We start from the raw sequence: 19,306 nt of genomic DNA on the forward strand, positions 1-19,306 counted from the left end.
AGGATTGGGCCAACAGAAATTTTAAGCTGAACAAGGACAGCTGCCTTGTACCTGGAAAGAGCAAGCCCTGGTCAGTGGTGCAAGCTGGGGACTGACTGGCTGGGGAACAGGTCTGTGGAAGAGGCCCCTGGGGGAGGTCTCTGCTGACAGCACATCATGCCCCTTGGCAGTAAAGGTGTACCACAGCATCCTGGGCTGTGATACCAGGAGCATGCCAGTAACAAAGACTGACTGTCCCCTTCTACTCAGTACATTCCAGGCTGTGTCTAGATACTGTGTTCAGTGTTGTGCCCTCCCCACACAAGCAAGACACTGATGAAGAGGAGAGAGAGTACAGCAGAGGGACATCAAGGTGGTTGGAGGCTGCAGCAGCCGCTCTGAGAGCAGCAGCTGAGGGAGAGGGTTTGTTCAACCTCAAGAAGAGCCGTTTTCTGAGGGGTCTTATCAACAAGAGGGAGCCAGGCTCTTCACAGAGACACGTGACAGGAGGACGAGAGGCAATGGGAATAAGATAAAACAGGAGAGATTACTACTAGATAAAGGAAATCTCTTTTTTCCCCACATAGCTATAACTGTGTGCAAATCTAAGGTATTTAGTGATTTTTTAAAAAGTCCTTCCGTTTTAGAACAGGAAAAAGATTGTATGTGTTTAGATACAGGCCTGCTCACTAAATAAAGCTGTGTGGGCAAGAACATAGTGACAAAGGGAGAGAAAATTCAGAACAGATGGAGAAGGGTGTGGATCACATTTTGAGTAATGCAGTCCCGATGACAAGACCAATGCTGAGTGGTCTTTCTAGTCATTGCTAAAATGTCTCGAGGTGCTCCAGAGTCTAAGTTTAGAGTGAGTAAGGTCACTGTGTCTGTATTTATGTTTATGTTCAAGAAAACGATGTCAATGTTGGCATGTCTTACCTTGGGATTGCATCAGCACCCCACATAGATAGCATGAACTATTGCCCAGTAGGTGATATGAGAGTGACATTTCTGTTTCCTCTTAACCCTTTCTTCCAGTTTACCAGCTTCATAAAAATAATTTATAATAGATACAACCTTTGTGCTCCTCAAATATCAGCACCATGATTACTAGAGAAGTAAGGAAAAGTGGAGAGGAATGTATTTCTTGTTTTCTTCTTAGCATGACTGTAAGTTGCACAAGTCTACGCAGCACCCTGGACAAAATTTTTAGCAGGTGTAATTGTTTATCACTTTTTACTGCTGATAGCAAATTTTTCCCAAATTTAGTAAATGTAAGCACAGTCTTATTAGGTCAGACATAAGGTTTGTTTAACCCTTCATCGTGGCTCAAACAGAAGGTATTTAAGAATATAGACCAGGACAAACACAGTGCAATATTCTAACAGCTTCCAGTAGTCTGTGATTCAACCACTTTGAGAAGCAGTGATTGTTTTTTTGCATTGAATGCAGAACTATGTTTTTTCCTAAAGTAATATATAATATAAAATTTTATATATGTATTTATATAATACATAAAAGGAATACTTATGTTAATTATGTTGCTGTTTCTTAAATACCAAGGCTGATACAAATGAGTGAGTTCAAAACTAACATTTTAAACAAGGAAGTTCAGTTGTAAGTCAGTGGCATCTATTGAGCCATTGGTGTCTATCAGTAAACACAGATGAAACTCAGTGCCTACAGGGTTTTTTACAGTTTTAAAGATACAGTCTATCATAGATGACACCATAGATTATGATGTGACAGATCATCCAAAAAGAAGAGACCTGTGTCTTGTTTTCAAGTAGATGTGATTAATACTCCAAGATGCTAATTCATAAAACACTTTATGATCCTTCAGGAGGATAACCAGTGTGCAAATCAGCATGAAGCAGATTTGCAGCTGATATGAATCATCACTGTGCTATTAAAACAACTGTAATATATCTGAATTTCATTGGCTCATGATTTGACTTCATGTCTATTTTATGCCTTAATTGCCAATGATCAAGAAGTGCAATAGCTGAGTAGGCTAAATCATGTTTCTAGGAAACAACTTCATTTAAGCTAATTTTTTTTAGAAGTACCAAAACAATTCTCCTGAACACAATCTGTACCTATCTAGACCAACCCAAACTCTAATATGGATCATCATGTGATGTATTGAATTGCATAGAAATCATAATGAAAATAAAAATGTAGTCTGGATTTTATTATACACATTATTTTTTCCTGCTGCCTTCCACGTGCCTGAGCTAATTTGGTTTTGTTTGCTTTTTCATGCTTCCTTTCTGTCTGTCCTCCAGACTTTAGAGACTGCTTTGTCACAGCTATGATAACTAAATGAAGAGCTTGCATTTCTTCATGGTACTTTTAACTCTGAACTCTCCAAGAGAAGAGATGGCTGTTTTTTCTATGGCTGACACATCTGTTCCATACAGACAATGGAACATGGTGTAAAATTGTTCTGGCAGATAAGGGCCTACCAGCACCCTGGCTTATGTATTGTCTAGATAAGGCTAGAGGAGGACTGTGGAGATAATGTCTAGTAAATGAACACAGGAGGAAGTTATGTTCTGTCTCCATTCACAGCCAAATAGTGTTGGAAGAGTTCATATTGTTTGATTTGATTGATATGTTCTCATTGCTATAGCATGATACATTGGCATATTGCAAAATCTTTCATGACTCATGTCTCATTTTCATTCTTTATTGTCATGCATTTTTCTAACTGCTACCATTGCCCAAAAAAAGATCACCCTTGTCCTTCCTTCCTATAATTCATCATTTTTGGTCTGATTTTTTTTTTTAGGAAGTGATAAAAACCATTATTTTTAGATTTAAGAATATCTTCCATTTCAAACTACTTAGACACATGTTGCAGACCTGCATTTTGCATTTTAACCTCATTTCAATTTTTCCCATTTTATTTCTATTTGTAGTTTCAACTTCAAAGCACACAGTATCCAAAGATGGTAAAATGACCATGAGTTTACAGAAATAGTGACTTTCAGCTACCATATTGAAGGTTATACTTTTAGACTCCAAGAAATCCAAACATTTTTTAACATCTTTCTTAAAAGTTCAGTCACCTAAAAGTCTATTAAAAATTCATATAGCTCTATTTCTGACTGTGACAAAAGTCAAATTGCTGCTGATGCTCATACAGTTTCCTATTCCAGTTCACACAAACTCATGTGTGATTACTGAAAATCTGTTGTACATTCTAATTGCTTCTTGCTCATCTAATTAGACAGACAAATGGTTTCATACTTTGAAAAATTAGCCCAGAGGAAATATTTGCTTGAATTACCACATGAACAATGTTTGCACAGAGCTTCTGAGTCAGGTACGAGAATTCTCCTGCATGTGTTGAAGTTGTCGCTACTGCATGGGACTTATATAATAATTAAACAAAATCAGTCCGTGCTTTTGGTGCTGGAATTTTATTTTTGTAAGAGAAAACATCCCTGGAAAATTATGTTCAGTTCTGTGTAAAAACAGGGCCACAAACACCAGCAAAAGCCTGCTGGGTCTGCAGTAGCTGAGTTTTTCTCTGCTCTTTTTTTCCTTTTTTTTTTTTCCTTTAACTTTTGTCTTATGTAACGGGTTATTGGCACTTGTTTGGAAAGGCAAGTCTAATCATTGCTGATATGCTGAAATAGTTCCAGGAAATCTAGGCTGTTTAGACTCTAATGGCTATAATGGAGCTGCTCAGCAAAGTAGTAAAAGGACGGTAAGATTTCATGAGCTTCACTGTGACCAGAATAACAGCAACAGATTGGCAACAATCTGATCTTTATTATCTCTATAAGGGATAAAAAAGACCAAATTGCAATTGAAGAGCTCAGGTTATGGTTGGCCTATTCCAGCAAAGTAAATTATGGTCTTTCTGCTGTGTTACTACTGTGACACAATGAAACGTACAAGGGGACAGGATTTCATAGTGGTCTGAGACACAGTGAACTACACCAGTTCAAAATAAACAAATCTAATAGGACAGAAAGTATCTCATGGTGCAATTAAGAAAAAAAGAGTGATGAATTTTTAAAAAACTTTTGCAGTGATGCTTGCCAGGTCACCAGTGACAGAACTGATAAGTGTCAAGGTGTTGTTCACTACTCATATATAATTTTTATATGTGTATATATATATATATATATATAATATATATATACATATTATGAATATGCATCACTGAAACAACCTGTGATGTCTGGAAGGATATGAAATGACAAGTGAAATTCCTTTTGAAAGTTACAAAGTAGGTTATTTGCCAAAAAGCAAAAAAGCTAATGGCCATTCAATATTTTTTCTAAGTATAGATTTCTCTCAAAATCAACTCTGCAATTATTAAACACTTGAAATCTTCATTAGCATAGAATAGAATAGAATAACTTCAGTTGGAAGGGACCTACAACAATTATCTGGTCCAGCTGCTGAGCAATTCAGGGTGGAACAAAAGTTTTAAGGGCATTGTGTCAATTAAGGGCATTGTCTAAATGCCTCTTAAACACTGACAGACTTGGGGCATTGACCACCTCTCAAGGAAAGCTGTTCTGGTCTTTGACCACCTTCTCAGTCTAAACCTCCCCTGGTACAGCTTTGAACAATTCCCACAAGTCCTATTACTGGATAACAGGGAGAAGATCTCAGCACTTCCTTCTCCGCTTCCCCTCCTCAGGAAGCTGTAGAGAGCAATGGGGTCATCTCTCACAACCTCTTCTCCAAACCTGATGAACCCAAACCTTCAGATACTCCTCATAGGACATTCCTTCCAGCACTTTCACCAGCTTTGTTGCCCTTCTTTGGACACATTCAAGCACATCTTTTTCAAATTGTGGGGCCCAGAACTGTGTGCAGTACTCAAGGTGAGGCTGCACCAATGCTGAACAGAGTAGGATAATCACTCTTTTGACCAGCTGGTGATGCTGTGTTTGGTGGACCACAGGACAGGGTTTGCCCCCTTGGCTGCCTGGGCACACTGCTGACTCACATGGAGCTGCTGCTGACTAGCACCCTCAGATCTCTCTCTGCAGGGCTGATCTACAGTCTCCCCATTTATACTTGTGCCCAGTGTTTAGTTATAGGCTACTACATTTCCACTAGGTAAATTTCATCCCATTAATCATAGCCCAATGCTCCAATCTGCCTTGATTTCTCTGAAAAAGCTCTCGTTCTTCAAGGGAGTCAACAGCACTTCCTATTTTTTTGTCACCAGCAAACTTGCTAATGGTGCATTCAACTCCTGCATCCAGACCCTTTGCACATATATTTACCAGAACTGGCCCTAGAACTGATTCCTGAGGAACACCACTGGTGACTGGTCACCAGCCAGACGTAGCCTCATTCACCACAACCCTTTCAGCTCTGCTGTGCATCAGTTTGTCACCAAGCACAATGTGAACCCACTCATCCCACAGCTGGACAGCTCATCCATAAGGATGCTGTGAGGGCTGGTATCAAAAGCCACAGTAAAATCCAGAAAAACTTCATCCACCACTTTTCTTTCATCTACTGGGCAGGTGACCTAAAGCTTCAAAGTTCGTATGTTCAGCTGTATAAATCAGTAGCTCACAAGCTAACTGGAATGATTTAGTATTCATATTTATTTTTTTCTGTTTATCAAAGTATAAAACCAATTTAGTTGCATGATCTATCTTGTTGGGGTTTGGGTTATGGTGGTTTTGGGTAATTGGTTTTGGTTATTTGTTTTTTTTTTTAGCTTAGCATGCTGCATCTTAAAGCTTTAGTTAAGATTAGATGGGAGAATAGGATCACAGCCTTGGGACATCAGTAAAAACAGTTGCAATTAATTAGCAGTCTTCCTTTGAAGGATTCTAAAAAGCACTGGATCTTAAATGTATAAAATCCCCTTTGAAGAGATGTTTTCCTGAAGATATTTTTCATGGAAATCAATACTCATAATTCAGAAAAGTACCCTCTCTTATTCAAAGCACAGTGATTTGCTTTCTGATGTTAACTGGTCTCGTATCTTCTAAAGAAGAAAACAGTAGTTCATTAGTTTCAAAATCTAAATTTGAAAGATGAATGTCTGGTAATATCAAAATAGCCTGAGAGATGGAAATTAAGACTCAAAAGTGTAAAAAAATAAACAAAAAACAAGGGGAAAAAGGATCTGAGAAAGCATATGATGGATGATACTTTTAAACTATCTGCATTCAAGGTGATAAATTGGGCAATGTCATTTCAAACAGAAGTAGTAAGCTCAATATTTTCAATAGAAACAGTATAAACAGGTTTGAAATCCCATCTTCACATTAGAAAATACAGCAAGAACCAAGAAATATTTCTTTGTCAGTCAATACAGAGCACTTAGAGCTCAGTGGGCAAAAAGTAAGTCATTTGTTCTATCTACCAAGAATGAATGTTTCATAATTTAACTTAAAATATTTCTTCTAGTAATGTTTTTGCAACAAAGACACAGACGCAGACACACACAAACACACGTCTGTGATTGTCCCTTAGCAAGCATACTATTACCTAATACATACTGTCAGTCTTACATTTGACTCTAAACCCAGAAAACATAAAATCACAAGCACTTTCAAAATGTCTAGGAATAAAAATCTTTATGTATTAGCACGGAGAATACTTTCTTTTATTAGCAGTAATATGGACAAACATCTTAGATTTGCAAAATCTAAACCAATATGTCAGCCATGATTTTCAAATTTGCCTAGCAAGACTATCCATATGATTGCCTCTGAAATCATGTGTACACTCATTTATATGACAAATAATATATATATGCTTCTCTGCCATTCTGTTACAAATAAGCTACCAGAGGTAGAGGTGCCAGTATAGTGTATCATGATAAAACCTTGACCCTGTGGACGTCCTCTCCTCTGTGATGAAAAGCATCCAGTCCTACTGATATATTGAAAATTCCATATGTTGACTGTGTGAGTTGAGAGTAAGATACTGTGTCCTTGCTTGTGTGTGTCGTATCCTAAGAATAGTTGTTTATTGGATTTGCTGACTTAATAGTTGCCGGTTGTGAGCCTCAGATCTCTAACATATTAATGACTGTTTCTGTAGGGTTTGATCTGTACAGAGCAGCCCACATAAATTTCTAGGTCCTAAGAATGGACTTATGATTAAATGCTTTTGTAGGTGTACACGTTCACTTTATGCAATTTGCAGTGAAATAAGGTAGTTAATTTAAAATAACTATGCAGTTTGTTCCAATTACACTGAAAAATCATTCTCCTTTAATGAAAATTTTTGGAAAATGTCAAATTATGAGGAAAGCTGAGGCACAAAGGATATAGATTTAGCTAAACTGGGATAGAAAAACTAGTGGAAACTGTTTTGGTCAGAAACTCAATGTGGCAATCTTGTTTCTGAAATAAACTAAACACTAATAGCATTATGAGGAAAAAGCCTTACCTTAATCTGAAAAGATAAAGCTTTGCAAAGAGGTGGTGTGGTGACCTTCCTATAGCTGATTATTCTAATCACTCAGCAGGTTTGGCTTATTAAATAAATAAATTGAAAATTAATTATTTAACCATTATCATAAAGGTGGGTAAGTCAGCCTATATAGTCCCAGATCAAAGTGACAATCATCTCATATGAAATTTTCTTCAAAGAAGAAATTTGGTTTTCTAGTATGGGAAGTATTTTTAAAAAAAACACAAGACAGTACGAAAAATTGGCAATGCATAAGATTAACTTTATGATACTGTATTTTAAGCTTTTGTTTTCAGTCTCATTTTTTTGTAATAGGGAGATTAGGGATCTGCTTCTCTCCAGCCAAAATAATGACTGATGTAAATATTTTCATCTCTGTAATTTTTAAAAAAGGGAGAATATACAAGATTTGATGATGCTTTACACAGATTTATTGTAGGTTTTTCCCATTTTGTTAATTTGCACATCCTTAGATGTAAAAGATGTCAATTAAAAGCAAATAATTAAGAAAAATAATAGCATCTGCCAAGTATAGATTAGTGTAAAAATACATGCTTTGCTGCTTAGAAGAGCAAGCTCGAGGATCTCTGTCAATGTCTCCACAATTATGTGATTCTAAAAGCTCAGCTATTATAATTTTTCAGCTAAATTGCATGCATGTTGTAGGCTAATGATAAAGCTATCCTTTGAATCCACACTTCACGTGGATTTCTAGCAATTTAATTCAATTTAATTAATACTGCAAATAGGCTGTCAGAAGAAGATAGTTTTAGCTTCAATGTAATTTTTGGTGAATCAGTTATTTGTGTTATGTCAGTCATACAGTAGTTACTCAAGAAGATCTGCCCAAAGTTAAGTCTCCAGGAAAGTGGCAGATGGAACTGCAGTTAACCTTGGTCTTCCAACCATAGCCAGAAGTTATTTGTGATACCTTCAGTGACCTCTGATGACCTGTGCTCTTCCTTTCTTTCCAGTGAATTATTCATTGTTTCATCTCTGTCTAAAGCTTTCTCTTCCTTTTGATCACAGGCAATGGACTGGGAATCCGAGTTGTAGGTGGGAAAGAAATTCCAGGGAGCAGTGGGGAAATTGGAGCTTACATCGCCAAGATCTTGCCTGGGGGCAATGCAGAGCAGACGGGGAAGTTAATAGAAGGTAAGAGAGATGCATCATCAAAAAATGGAACGATGGGAGTGTTGGGAGTTTTCTATAATACAGATTTTCTTTTGCACAACCTATGCAATCTTATGCAAGGAGTGAAGGCTGAACCTCCATGAGTCTTAAAGCAGAAAAGGACTGATAGAAAGTGATTTTATGACTTCTATAGCCAAAGGGAATTGCCATGATGAACAGTATTACATCATGTGTAACATGTGCCAACATGCTACCTGCTTCTGGGATAGGGTAATATGTCTGGAGTCCAACTGTATATCATGGCTGTATTTCACCAGCGTATATCATGGATGTGCTCTTTGGAAGATCTTTAATCTGGTTTGGTCATCTAAGTGTCTATATCTGAGATTACTTACATTTCTTAGTTACACAGGTAAAATAGACAACAGATCCAATTGTCTCGCAGTTACACACACTAACTTTTTTTTTTAGTTCCCTAAAGTCATACTTAATTGAATTTGTCTGACCTAATGTTAGTCCAGTTTAAGATCATCATTCAAACAGCCCCAACAGGCAACAGAGAGGAAGTATCTACAGAAGAGCGATTATTTCATCTAACATAGCCGTCTGTTTCAAGAATTAAAACTTTCTTTCACATTTTATTGACTTTAGGAAAACTACATTAAACTTCACATCATCTTTTAAGCAACTAAAGCCAGATGAAATGAATCTGACTTAGTTATCAATAAATTTTCCAGGATTATTGGAAATGTGATCATTCTGTCTATTAATTTATTTCTGTCTGTGAAGACACGAATGCTCCTTTCTTCTTATAGCCATTTTCTAGTTCCCTGTTTCATATCTGTATGCATCTGAAATGTCAGTCTATCTATGGGAAAAAATATAATACATTTGTTTCTAATTCATTCCCTAATTATTTTTATTTCTTTAATAAAGACAGCTATTCAGAGAAAAATAAAAAAAAGAAAGAAGATAAGTAGGAAGAATAGTTCTCAGGCAGAATTCAATTCACATAGATTTTCTGAATGGTAAATATGCAACAAAAGTCATGATTAAATCAAAAATACTTTGCAGATAGAAAAACGTAGTAAACTGATTAAAGAATGTATTTACAAGGAATAGTTTAATTATGTTGTGGGTTTTACAAAACAGTGTCACCTGCATTCACCCTGTGGCTTTTTACATCCTTGGTGTTTTCTTTGCCAATATTTTAATGAGATACATAAAAAAAAGTTCACACATCCCAATGTCAATGAAAATACATATCGACAGAAATATCTTGCTCTTTGGCCTATAGAATTGATTCTACCATTCTTATTTAATGGGTATTATCTCACTCATCAAATGATAGAATGGTGTTATTTGTTGTGCACAAATGATGAAAGAATTGACCTTAATTTAGTGTGTTTTGAAGCAAGTATTTGTTTTGGCTCCCTCCATACAAAAAAGTAGGTCTTTCATAACAGCGCTAGATCATGCATGCAGTGTTTCAGTACCAAGCAAGTAAAGAGGAAAATGTGGTTATTCAACATTTCCCCAAGACTGGACATTTCAAGAAAGAGAATGAACAGTTACTGCTTCGAATTATCTGCAGTCTTGTGGTTTATGTTGCCAGGAATTTGTCTGGAAATTGAAGTTTAAAAAAGTTCTTCACTCACTGTATAGGTACATTTCAGCAGTGACCAAGAACATCTTGGATTTACAATAACTACTGACATAGAAATTTGCTTTTAAGTCTATTCATATAATGTATTTTGAAGGTTCATTCATATTTTATAGAAAGATGAATATGACGGTAAAAATATTTATTCCTTTGTTTCATTCTCCCATCATATGTTCAGTCATGTTTCTGATCTGACCTTTATAAAAGTATCCTAGACTTGGGTATGTTGGCATAAATCAACTCCATCAGAATCACTATATTTCATCTGTAGAATTTGTCCACACAATGTCTCGGAATATGTTTTAGTATTGATGTTTCAAATGTTCTGCCAGAGAGAAAAAATGCTTCCTGCAGAATGTACCTTTACTATGACATACAAGACAAACACTTCCTCTTACTGTCATTTACCTTTAAGTATTGCCTCTACTTTACTTTTTGTTATTTTAGGTGGCTATCACAGATCAACAAAGAATATTTTGCTACTTCACTGTGAGTTGTAGTTGATTTAGTGAAAATGTGGCTGGTGCCCATTTAACCTCTACCCTCCAGAAATGCTAAAATGCATTGAGGTCTTCAATCATTCTCATATTGATCCGTGTAAATCCAGCCAGACTGCTGATCTTACCAACATTGCTGATATTGCGCCTGAAAAGAGAGGCGCAATAGTCCTTCTTTTCTTTTTCGAGTGATTTGTTGTTTCTCACATCACAGACAGAATACATAAAGAAAACTTCTTATGTCTTTATCTCTAAATGCAATTACACATTAAATTTTTGTGTAGTAATCACGAGTCACTTTTCCTATTGAAAAGCTCAGTGACTACAAGTTAGAGTATACACCTAGTCATCAAGTAAGCATATACTAATGTAATTACAAGTTAATATCTTGACTCATTAGCCTTTCTAAGAACATGAGTCACTCTGAAAAATCCCATCAACTTAATTAATTCCTCTAATTCTAAAAACACTGGGTCAGGTCTGAAAATCCTATCAATAGCATAAGGAGCAAGGATGGATTTATTGTGGTTATGAAGGAAGCCAAACTCCTACCTGCTGTCTGTATCACTGCATATAAATAAACTACACACTTTAAAATACAGATAGCATTCCTATCCTTAGGGAATAGCAGTCCATAAAATTTCAGCCTATTTAGATAGTTTTGGAGGAGTCTTAGTGCTGAAAAAGTTTATTTATAGTTCTGACTGGCAAATACCAGTCTTCTTGGTTCTCTCACCTTGAATTGCTTTAGGATGTCAAAAATATCTCTGATTCATCACTCACTGGCATAACAAAAACTGGAGGTGGAAGACTCATTCCACTGAGCTCATCAAGTGCAAGGACTGTGTCAATTTGATAGATGTGTCTGTGCTCCCTCTCGTGTTGACAGAAACAGTTCAGTTATATTCCACCTGGTGAATCTACTGAGTGAATGGCATTTCAGCCAGCATTTTTCAGAAACAGAAGAACCTAGAGTAAAGAGCAGAAATAAAATGTTAATGTGTGTGACCAATTGTTAAAAATTTACTGGATGCTCTCAGCATTCCAGTTTTCTTATTGGACCATTTCAATAGGCTGAGTGGAGAGCCTGGGAACTGATGAACCACAGGTGTCTTTGTTCTGAATTTTCAATCAGCCAGGCAAACTATGTTGCAATGGTTAGGCCATCTGATGTTGACCGAGATAAAGATATGCCCTGACTTTTCAGTCTCCTAGCAATTCTGGGAAACTTGCATGATCTAAAAGCTAATGGTGATCCTGATTTGTGGTGATCTTACTGCCTTTGCTAACACTCCACTCAACAGCAACCCTGACACTGGTCAGATTTTTGCTAACTTGCCTGTGTGCATGTTTATTTTTAATATGTATGCCTAATTTAAATATCTTCACAGGCTTAAAAACAGGAAAATCATATATAGTGAAGACAAAAACTCTCATTATTAAAAATGTTGAAATAGCACTCTCAGTTTCTCTTTTACAGCAAATATAATAATAAAATAGTTCTAACATAACTTGGAAGAATGCCACCTACCTTATGAGTCACAGACCTTCACTGCAAAATTTTAGAATATAAGGAGTCCATTCTAGCTAAAGATACATGCTATTCAATTCATTTGAATTTTGCATTTTATAATTTAATAAAAATATGCATGATACCAGGATATTTTTAAACTTCCCCATCCTGAAACTGGCTCAATAATGTTATAAGGAAAACTACCTGATGTATGTACAGACACTGAAAGATAATGACACCCTGTTAAAGCTGATAAGTAGGTCAGAGAAGAGAAAATGCACTGCTGTGTGAGGGTTCTGTGGTAGTTAATGGTGTCCTGCCCCTCAGTCCAATTCGTAAGCACTTGTTTTGATTTAGATTAGTAACCACTCTCCTCGGGATGCAAGATACATTGTTCCTGTGAGGGTCCTGTAAGAGCCACCTGCACCCTGATGACAGGTTCAATAGTAAGTAAAAGCACATGCAATGTCCTCAGCACCAAACTATGAAGATTGACAATGAGTTCTTAAACATACTCAGTATCTTTTAGACTTAGATTCATCTGCTAAGACACAGGTGGTCAGTTTTCTAAATTGGTTGGTTGCCTTTAGTTGTGCTGGAATTTCCCCAGGCCACATGCCAATTCCCCTCAGGAGAGTATTTTGAATGAGTGGGTCTTTACTGGGAATGCCAGAGCTCTCTTTCATCTTTAGAAAATTGTGCAATCTCAGAACTTTAAGATGCCTTTAGGAAATAAAACTGAAGTCTCCCCATTCCTCTTATCCCTACTTATTCATGTATCTTTTTCCTTCGTCTTTCAAAAATCTTACATATTCTTATATATTCAAGTGTCAAAATTTACTTTTGTAAGAAGACCTTTGGTGCACAGCTCACTCTCTCTAGTGCCCTAATGCGAGGACAAATAACATTAGAATCATTCCTCAAATTGAAACTAAGAACCTTCCTTTGGACTATTATGTGATGGCACAGCTTATCATCTCTTAGAGCCATGGACCATGGCCACAGTGTCAAAGAACACTTTATCACAAGTCTTAAGCCAGTGTGGGAAGAAGCATGTTCACTGCTTTCCACCATACAGCTTCCCACACCAGGAATGACACAGGAGATGAACAGGGTGTGCCAAAATATCATGCTATTACTGACAAAACAGAGCAACATCTAGACCAGTGGGATGTGATTTCCACACACAGCGAAATATGATAGGAGAGAGGAGAAAAAAGCTATTTGTATTACCCCCATGGACTTCAGAGAGCAGCTTAGTTCCCCACTCCCCACCTTCAGTTCTCTGACGAAGGAAGCAGACCCAGGAAGCCGTGTCAGAAGCCTGCCTTAACCAGAATGCTCTTCAACTCTCACCCATAGTGTGGACTTTGGCTTCTGACCTAGTTCACTTCCAGCATCCCATACACTCAGGCTTCATAATAGAAGAATGTATACTGAGAATATCTTCAAAGGCAGAGAATAAAAAATCAGGGCTCACTGGGACTCTTGCCTATATGCATCCAAGTATCATTACCACACTTCTTCATTATTTCCATGACAGGCAGTTAATAAAAAAGAAAATTATGATAAAGGTATAAGAAGATATATATGATGTTGAAGAGTGTAGTGCTATTTTAGGTAAAAATCTACTACAAAATACCAATCAGTTGAACGCCGACTGAAAAAGGAGAGACTTAGAATTATGAGAGCCCTGTGTAGAAACTTTAAGTCTAGGGAAGCCTGCAACTGAAAGATGAAAGACAGACAGCAGGTTCATGGTGTGTAAGCAATCCTTTGTGGACAAAATCTGCATTACCTGGAGAAAAAGAGTATTTTTACTACCTACAGTGTTTCATCTGAGGAGAATGTAAATAAGTCTAATGAGCAGACTAGAGATGAGATGGCGAATGTGGGTTTTCTAGTATAAATAAGATGGATCTGGCCATAAGCAATATTGGAGACAGGCTGCTGGAATATTAGTATCATCTGCAAAGTATTTTCTGAGTTCTGGGCAATGACAACTTTGAATACAGGCAACTTTCTTACTCCTCCAGGTAAAAGTGCCAACTAGGTAGCTTCCAGAGCTTGTTTCACCTCCGCCATGCTCCAAGGATCTTTCCTTCATGTGTTTTCAGATCATAAGTTTTCAATCACAGCTTTTCAAGTTTGTAAGTCCTTGTCATCTTAAAGCATGTTATTTAATAACTTTGGAAACACAAAATTTATTTTAAGTCTTCTCAGAAGGGCAGGGGGACGTGCAACTGGATTATTTACCAGTCAATGAAAGGATTATAAAGAAAGTGTTAACAGTTTTTCTGCAGGTTGTTTGAGATATTTTGGGGCTACTTTGAATAGCACCAAGTACTGAATAACAAGATCAGACCATTTCAGAAGGTCTTTTGCAAGGGCAATAGCATGTGTAATGGCTGTCCATCTTACCAAAGCTATCTCTTGTCATAGCGTAGATGTGCTTTGCATGTTGCTTGGAAAACACAATGTGACTGGAATGGTCATGGGCACCTAAATAGTTGAAAAACCAAAAGAGAAGCAATAAGTCACTATCCTTCTTCCTACTCTTGTCACACTTCCCTCTTACCCCTGAGTTATAGATGGGTTCAAGGATAACACTGGCCGGTCTTAGTCATTTACCAGGAAGTGCAGTAGGTGCTGGATCTTCCGAGCTTTAAAAACTCTTTAGCGAGCACTACTTGCTGTTTAGCCAGCTAAAATTGGAAACATTGATCAGGGCATCACAGTGAAAAGAGATTTTCCAGTCCCCATGAAGCAAAGATAGTGAAGAGCCAGCATCCCTTCTTGAGTCCCTCTGATAATTACACTTTTGGCAGAAAGTAGATTACGTGATGAAGCTGGAAAATGATGAAAAGAAATTAAAAGGAAGACAAGAAGAGAAGGAAAAATTCTAAAGAAAATGTGGATCAGGTCTCAAAAGAACAGAAATAGTCTTCCCATCCTGCACTTCCATTTTGCAGTTTGACTGCTTTAATTTATTACTGCGTTGGAGAAAACAAAGAATTTACTCTACCCTGCTCTCTGAGCATTAGTCTTAGTGATTTATTGGGCTGTCTATGGTTCTTCTGTGCGATCAAAAGAGAAGTGAGCTTGCTCTCAACATATCCTCTGGGCTACAGGCTCAGGTCTAACTGTCCCAGCAGAAACTGTCTTTATCAAAGTCAGTGTGCATAAAATAACAGGCAATACAATCACTGGGTTGTAAGCTTTGCCCTAGAGCTCTTTAGAAAGGACAATCAAAACAAACCCATAAATGCCCCCTATCATCTGTAAATCTTCACTTGCATAGTTGTGCTCCTCTCATCCATGTGTTATGTTCTGCATTGTACTTCTTTCACATAAATAATAAGTAATAAAATGTGTAATGTTTTCTTGCTAACTGTGACAGTGGGCATTCAGCATATAAAAAATATTTAGAAATTATTTTTTAAAAGGGAAATTAAGTTAGTAGAAAGGGCACCCAACTTAGATGTTGCAATTAACCCCATACTGACAGAATGAGTAGGAAGGAAGACAGAAACCTTTCTCACACTGGTTTAGCAATTCCACTGACAGTGGTGTCAATTCTGTTCTTGGTATGGCAGGAGTTGAGTTGTACTGAGGGTTTAGTTTGGCCATTTGCTAAACTATGAGGTGAAATAAGAATCACCAGAATTAATGGCAATTGTTTCAGCAGCTATGTGGCACTTACAGAAAGCGGGAGACTAGCAGTATAAACAATTGGTTTGGAAATTTATAGGAGCTGGTTACTGTAACACTGTCCACAACTTTATTTACTTAATCTGTTTTGTGACAGTTGAAACACACTTAGAAAATAATACTTTTCCTTGCTTCACAATATAGGGCATCTAGTTTATGGAGATTAATATTATGGTGTTAGAATGATACAACTTGGATTTTACAAGGATACTTCATCAGAAAACTTCTTCTATACCTCAAATACCAGTTCCAGTGAGATAAACCAGGTAATATGGTTTTGTAATGTTTCTGCCCAGAACTGCTATTGCTGTATATTTAATTTTCCTGCAATAAAAATCAACACTTAAAAAAGGTGTTAGAGAGTAACTTGGATCTAGGAAGTAGTTGAACAGCTGTAAAGACTGAGCTTTCAGGATCTTTTTTATTTTATCTAAAGCAGAAGAGAAAACTTATGGAGCACTTATAAATTTTGTAATGCTGTGAGAAAGCAGCATGAAATTAATATGTATTATGACCAGTAAAAATATGGCCTCTTGCATAACATCAGTTACAGATTTTTTTTCATTCCTGCATTTAGCCTTGTTATGTGCCATATACTTAGTATGGTTTATACCTTTTTTATGATCAAGAATTCTGAAAATAACTTGAACAATTAATTATTGCTGAAAACCAATTTTACTGGAAAAGGCATGTCATACAAATTGCACCAGGAAATTGGATTCCTAATAGCAAATAAATAGTTTCATCAAAATACCTCTATGGGGAGTTTTTGTTTAGTCTTAAATAGGTAAGTCTGATTTATAGAGACAAGCTAAATAACCTGGATGCTTCAAGCAGAGAGAAGATGCAAACACAGTGACCAGACATTCCAGAGGTAATGAAGTGGAGAACCATCACAAAGGTCAGGCTAAAAGCACTCATCAGATGGTTTATAACAGAAATTGTGGAAAATCACTGGTAAATGTCATTGGTGTCAGAACTAGCTTTCAATAACATTCCACTAAGATCATATTAGAAAGTATTACTAGCTATTGTAAAGTACTTTCATGGAGCTATACAATTAGTAATTATCAGGCACACTGCTTTGGACAGCAGTTATTTTTCAGGACCTTGACAAACAGTTCCTGTTAGAAAGAATATCTGGCTACTTCCTGGAAAGAGTCCTCAGTGCTTCCAGAGAATGTGCCTGAAGCCCTGTTTCTCTGAGCACAGCAGAAAGAGCAGCAGGCAGCATTGTCATCAGACTACCCACAGAGCTTTCCTCTCGGCTCCTGCTAACACCATGCAGCTCTCTGCTGTCCTCCAGGATCACACACATCATGAGTTCTTTGAGATTCTTCCTCAGACACTGACAGATACCACCTATCCATGTGGTCCCAATCTTCCCCTCTTACTCTTCTTGAAAGTTTCTTGCTATATTCTGATACTGCGAAGGAAGAAGAAATGTTGTAGTGTGTTGAACAGATGTAGGATGTACTTTGCTTAAAGCAATATTTTAAGGTTCATTTGCCTTATAAAAGAGTTTAATTCCTTCTTCCATTATTTTTAGTATGATCTGTCCATTCTTACATCAGAGACATGGTTGCAGGCCAGGAATTACTATATTACTTTATAACACTATATTAAAATCAAATGGATGAGTATTTGTCAGAAAATGTAGGTATGTCCCCAATATGCACTGGCAGAGGTGACAAGAGGGCTGTGACATTTCTGGTTTGGCCAACACTGGAGAGAAGAATACAGAGTGCAGAGCCAACTTGGCAGGCACAGAGAATCTCATCTATAGTGATGGGTTTAGTTACTGGTCCCAAGAAGTTCAAGGATAAAACTACAACTTTAGGCAAACAAAGGCAGTCTGTCTGGGATTGTAAGAGATAGATGAGGAGATTTGTTCTCTAGATCATGTTGTACTTGATACACAGGCAAATATCTCAAGCAAAGAGACACACAGACACTGTGCCTGCCCCTTTGCATAGCAGCTGCTGTGGGTGCTGAAAGGGAGTTGAATTTCAACTTGAAGCATCAAAAATATGTGCCTGTATTGCTCTGGTTTTTTGTCTTCTGTTTTCAAGGGTCAGCTTCTGTATAGCAGATTTACAAAGAAAACAGAAAATGTAAATCCTTCGGTACCTAAACTGAAGGCAATTCGTCTTACCAGTGGAAGTTATCAAACACACCCTCCTGTCTGCCTTGACAGTGTAGGGAACTTAGGTATTTCTTTTAGAACTGGCTCACTAACAACCTATAATTTAGATGCTGCATGCTTACATTAGGTAAGACGTAGCACATCTCATAAAACAAAATTGGGAATTTCCTGTTGAATGTTTTTAAGGAATATCTATTTGGGCTCACATACGTGGGCATTCCTGAAGAAAAACCTTACTACAGCGTGAAAAAGCCTTTTGCATAACCACTGAACTGTGTTGTTTGATAGTGACTTCCCAGTGAACTGGGAAGCTAAAAATACTATAATTCGATTTCCAACTGTGCAGATTACTGTGGGCTGAAACTTGCAGACTAAAAGTCTGATGTGATTGCGGTGTGAAAAAAACCAAAGTGAGGGTCATCTTGAAGTGGAGGTTAAATAAAGCTATGCCCTTATGGACAATTTTCCCTGCCCTTGGATTCCAAAAAGTATATTAAAACATTTTGTGTCTACATATGGCAATTTTAACCTTCAATCCCATTCCTGAAGTCTGGATCTCCAAGAACATTACACCAGCCTGACCACTCCAAGGAGTGCTTTACTGATGTAAAACATAGCAAATATCCAGGGTCCAAGGCAAACTGTCCCCAGTCAGGGTTTGTTCAGCTGAAAGTCAGCTGAACAAACAGCCACTGTCACTGACTCTCTTGGGGGTGGTGTGTTAGCTGTTTGCAAGGCACACTTCTCAGCAGTAAAGAGGATTACAGACAGCCCATTTTTCTACCTGTAAAACTAAGTACTGCAGCAAGCAGACTTTCTTTAGTCACTTGTTTTTTCAAAATATTTTCTAGATAGATGTATGCAAATTTAGTCTTCCAAGACCGTAAGGAACATTATTAACAATTCTTAACAATTTACTGTTAAGAAAGATGAACTAATGGAAGTGGATTGTCAGAGTAGAACATTATTTGTCTTTTAGATGGCTTGGACACAAATTTGGAATGGTTTGTCACAGAACTCGGCTTCAGTGTTTTTGAAAGTGACATGGGCACATACACAAAGCGTCTCTTTTCTGTAGGTATCAAGTAACACACGGAGAGGAAATAGAGGTAAACAAAATGTTTCCTAAATTGCTTAAATTAAATCAACCAACCTCTGGAGGTACTTAGGTTAAAAAATTTAGTTGTGTGATCAAGTTATTCTAGATTTTCCAAAGTTTTTTAAACAAATTCTGAAGCATCTGGTAT

The 19,306-nt window shown here is 37.2% G+C and overlaps 1 protein-coding gene across 8 annotated transcripts in view; it reads left to right on the top strand.

Annotated features, from left to right (window-relative positions):
- Positions 1-19,306, top strand: part of PCLO (piccolo presynaptic cytomatrix protein) — a 351,079-nt gene that overhangs the window by 210,386 nt on the left and 121,387 nt on the right. For all 8 annotated transcript variants that reach the window (XM_051795279.1, XM_051795271.1, XM_051795275.1 and 5 more), the window contains exon 10: positions 8,425-8,550. In XM_051795279.1, the coding sequence (XP_051651239.1) occupies positions 8,425-8,550 (126 nt within the window). The remainder of the gene's footprint in view (positions 1-8,424; positions 8,551-19,306) is intronic.

This window comes from Manacus candei, unplaced genomic scaffold, assembly GCF_025592945.1.
Source record: "Manacus candei isolate 608988 ecotype Guabito, Panama unplaced genomic scaffold, ASM2559294v1 h1tg000042l, whole genome shotgun sequence".
NCBI lineage: Eukaryota > Metazoa > Chordata > Aves > Passeriformes > Pipridae > Manacus > Manacus candei.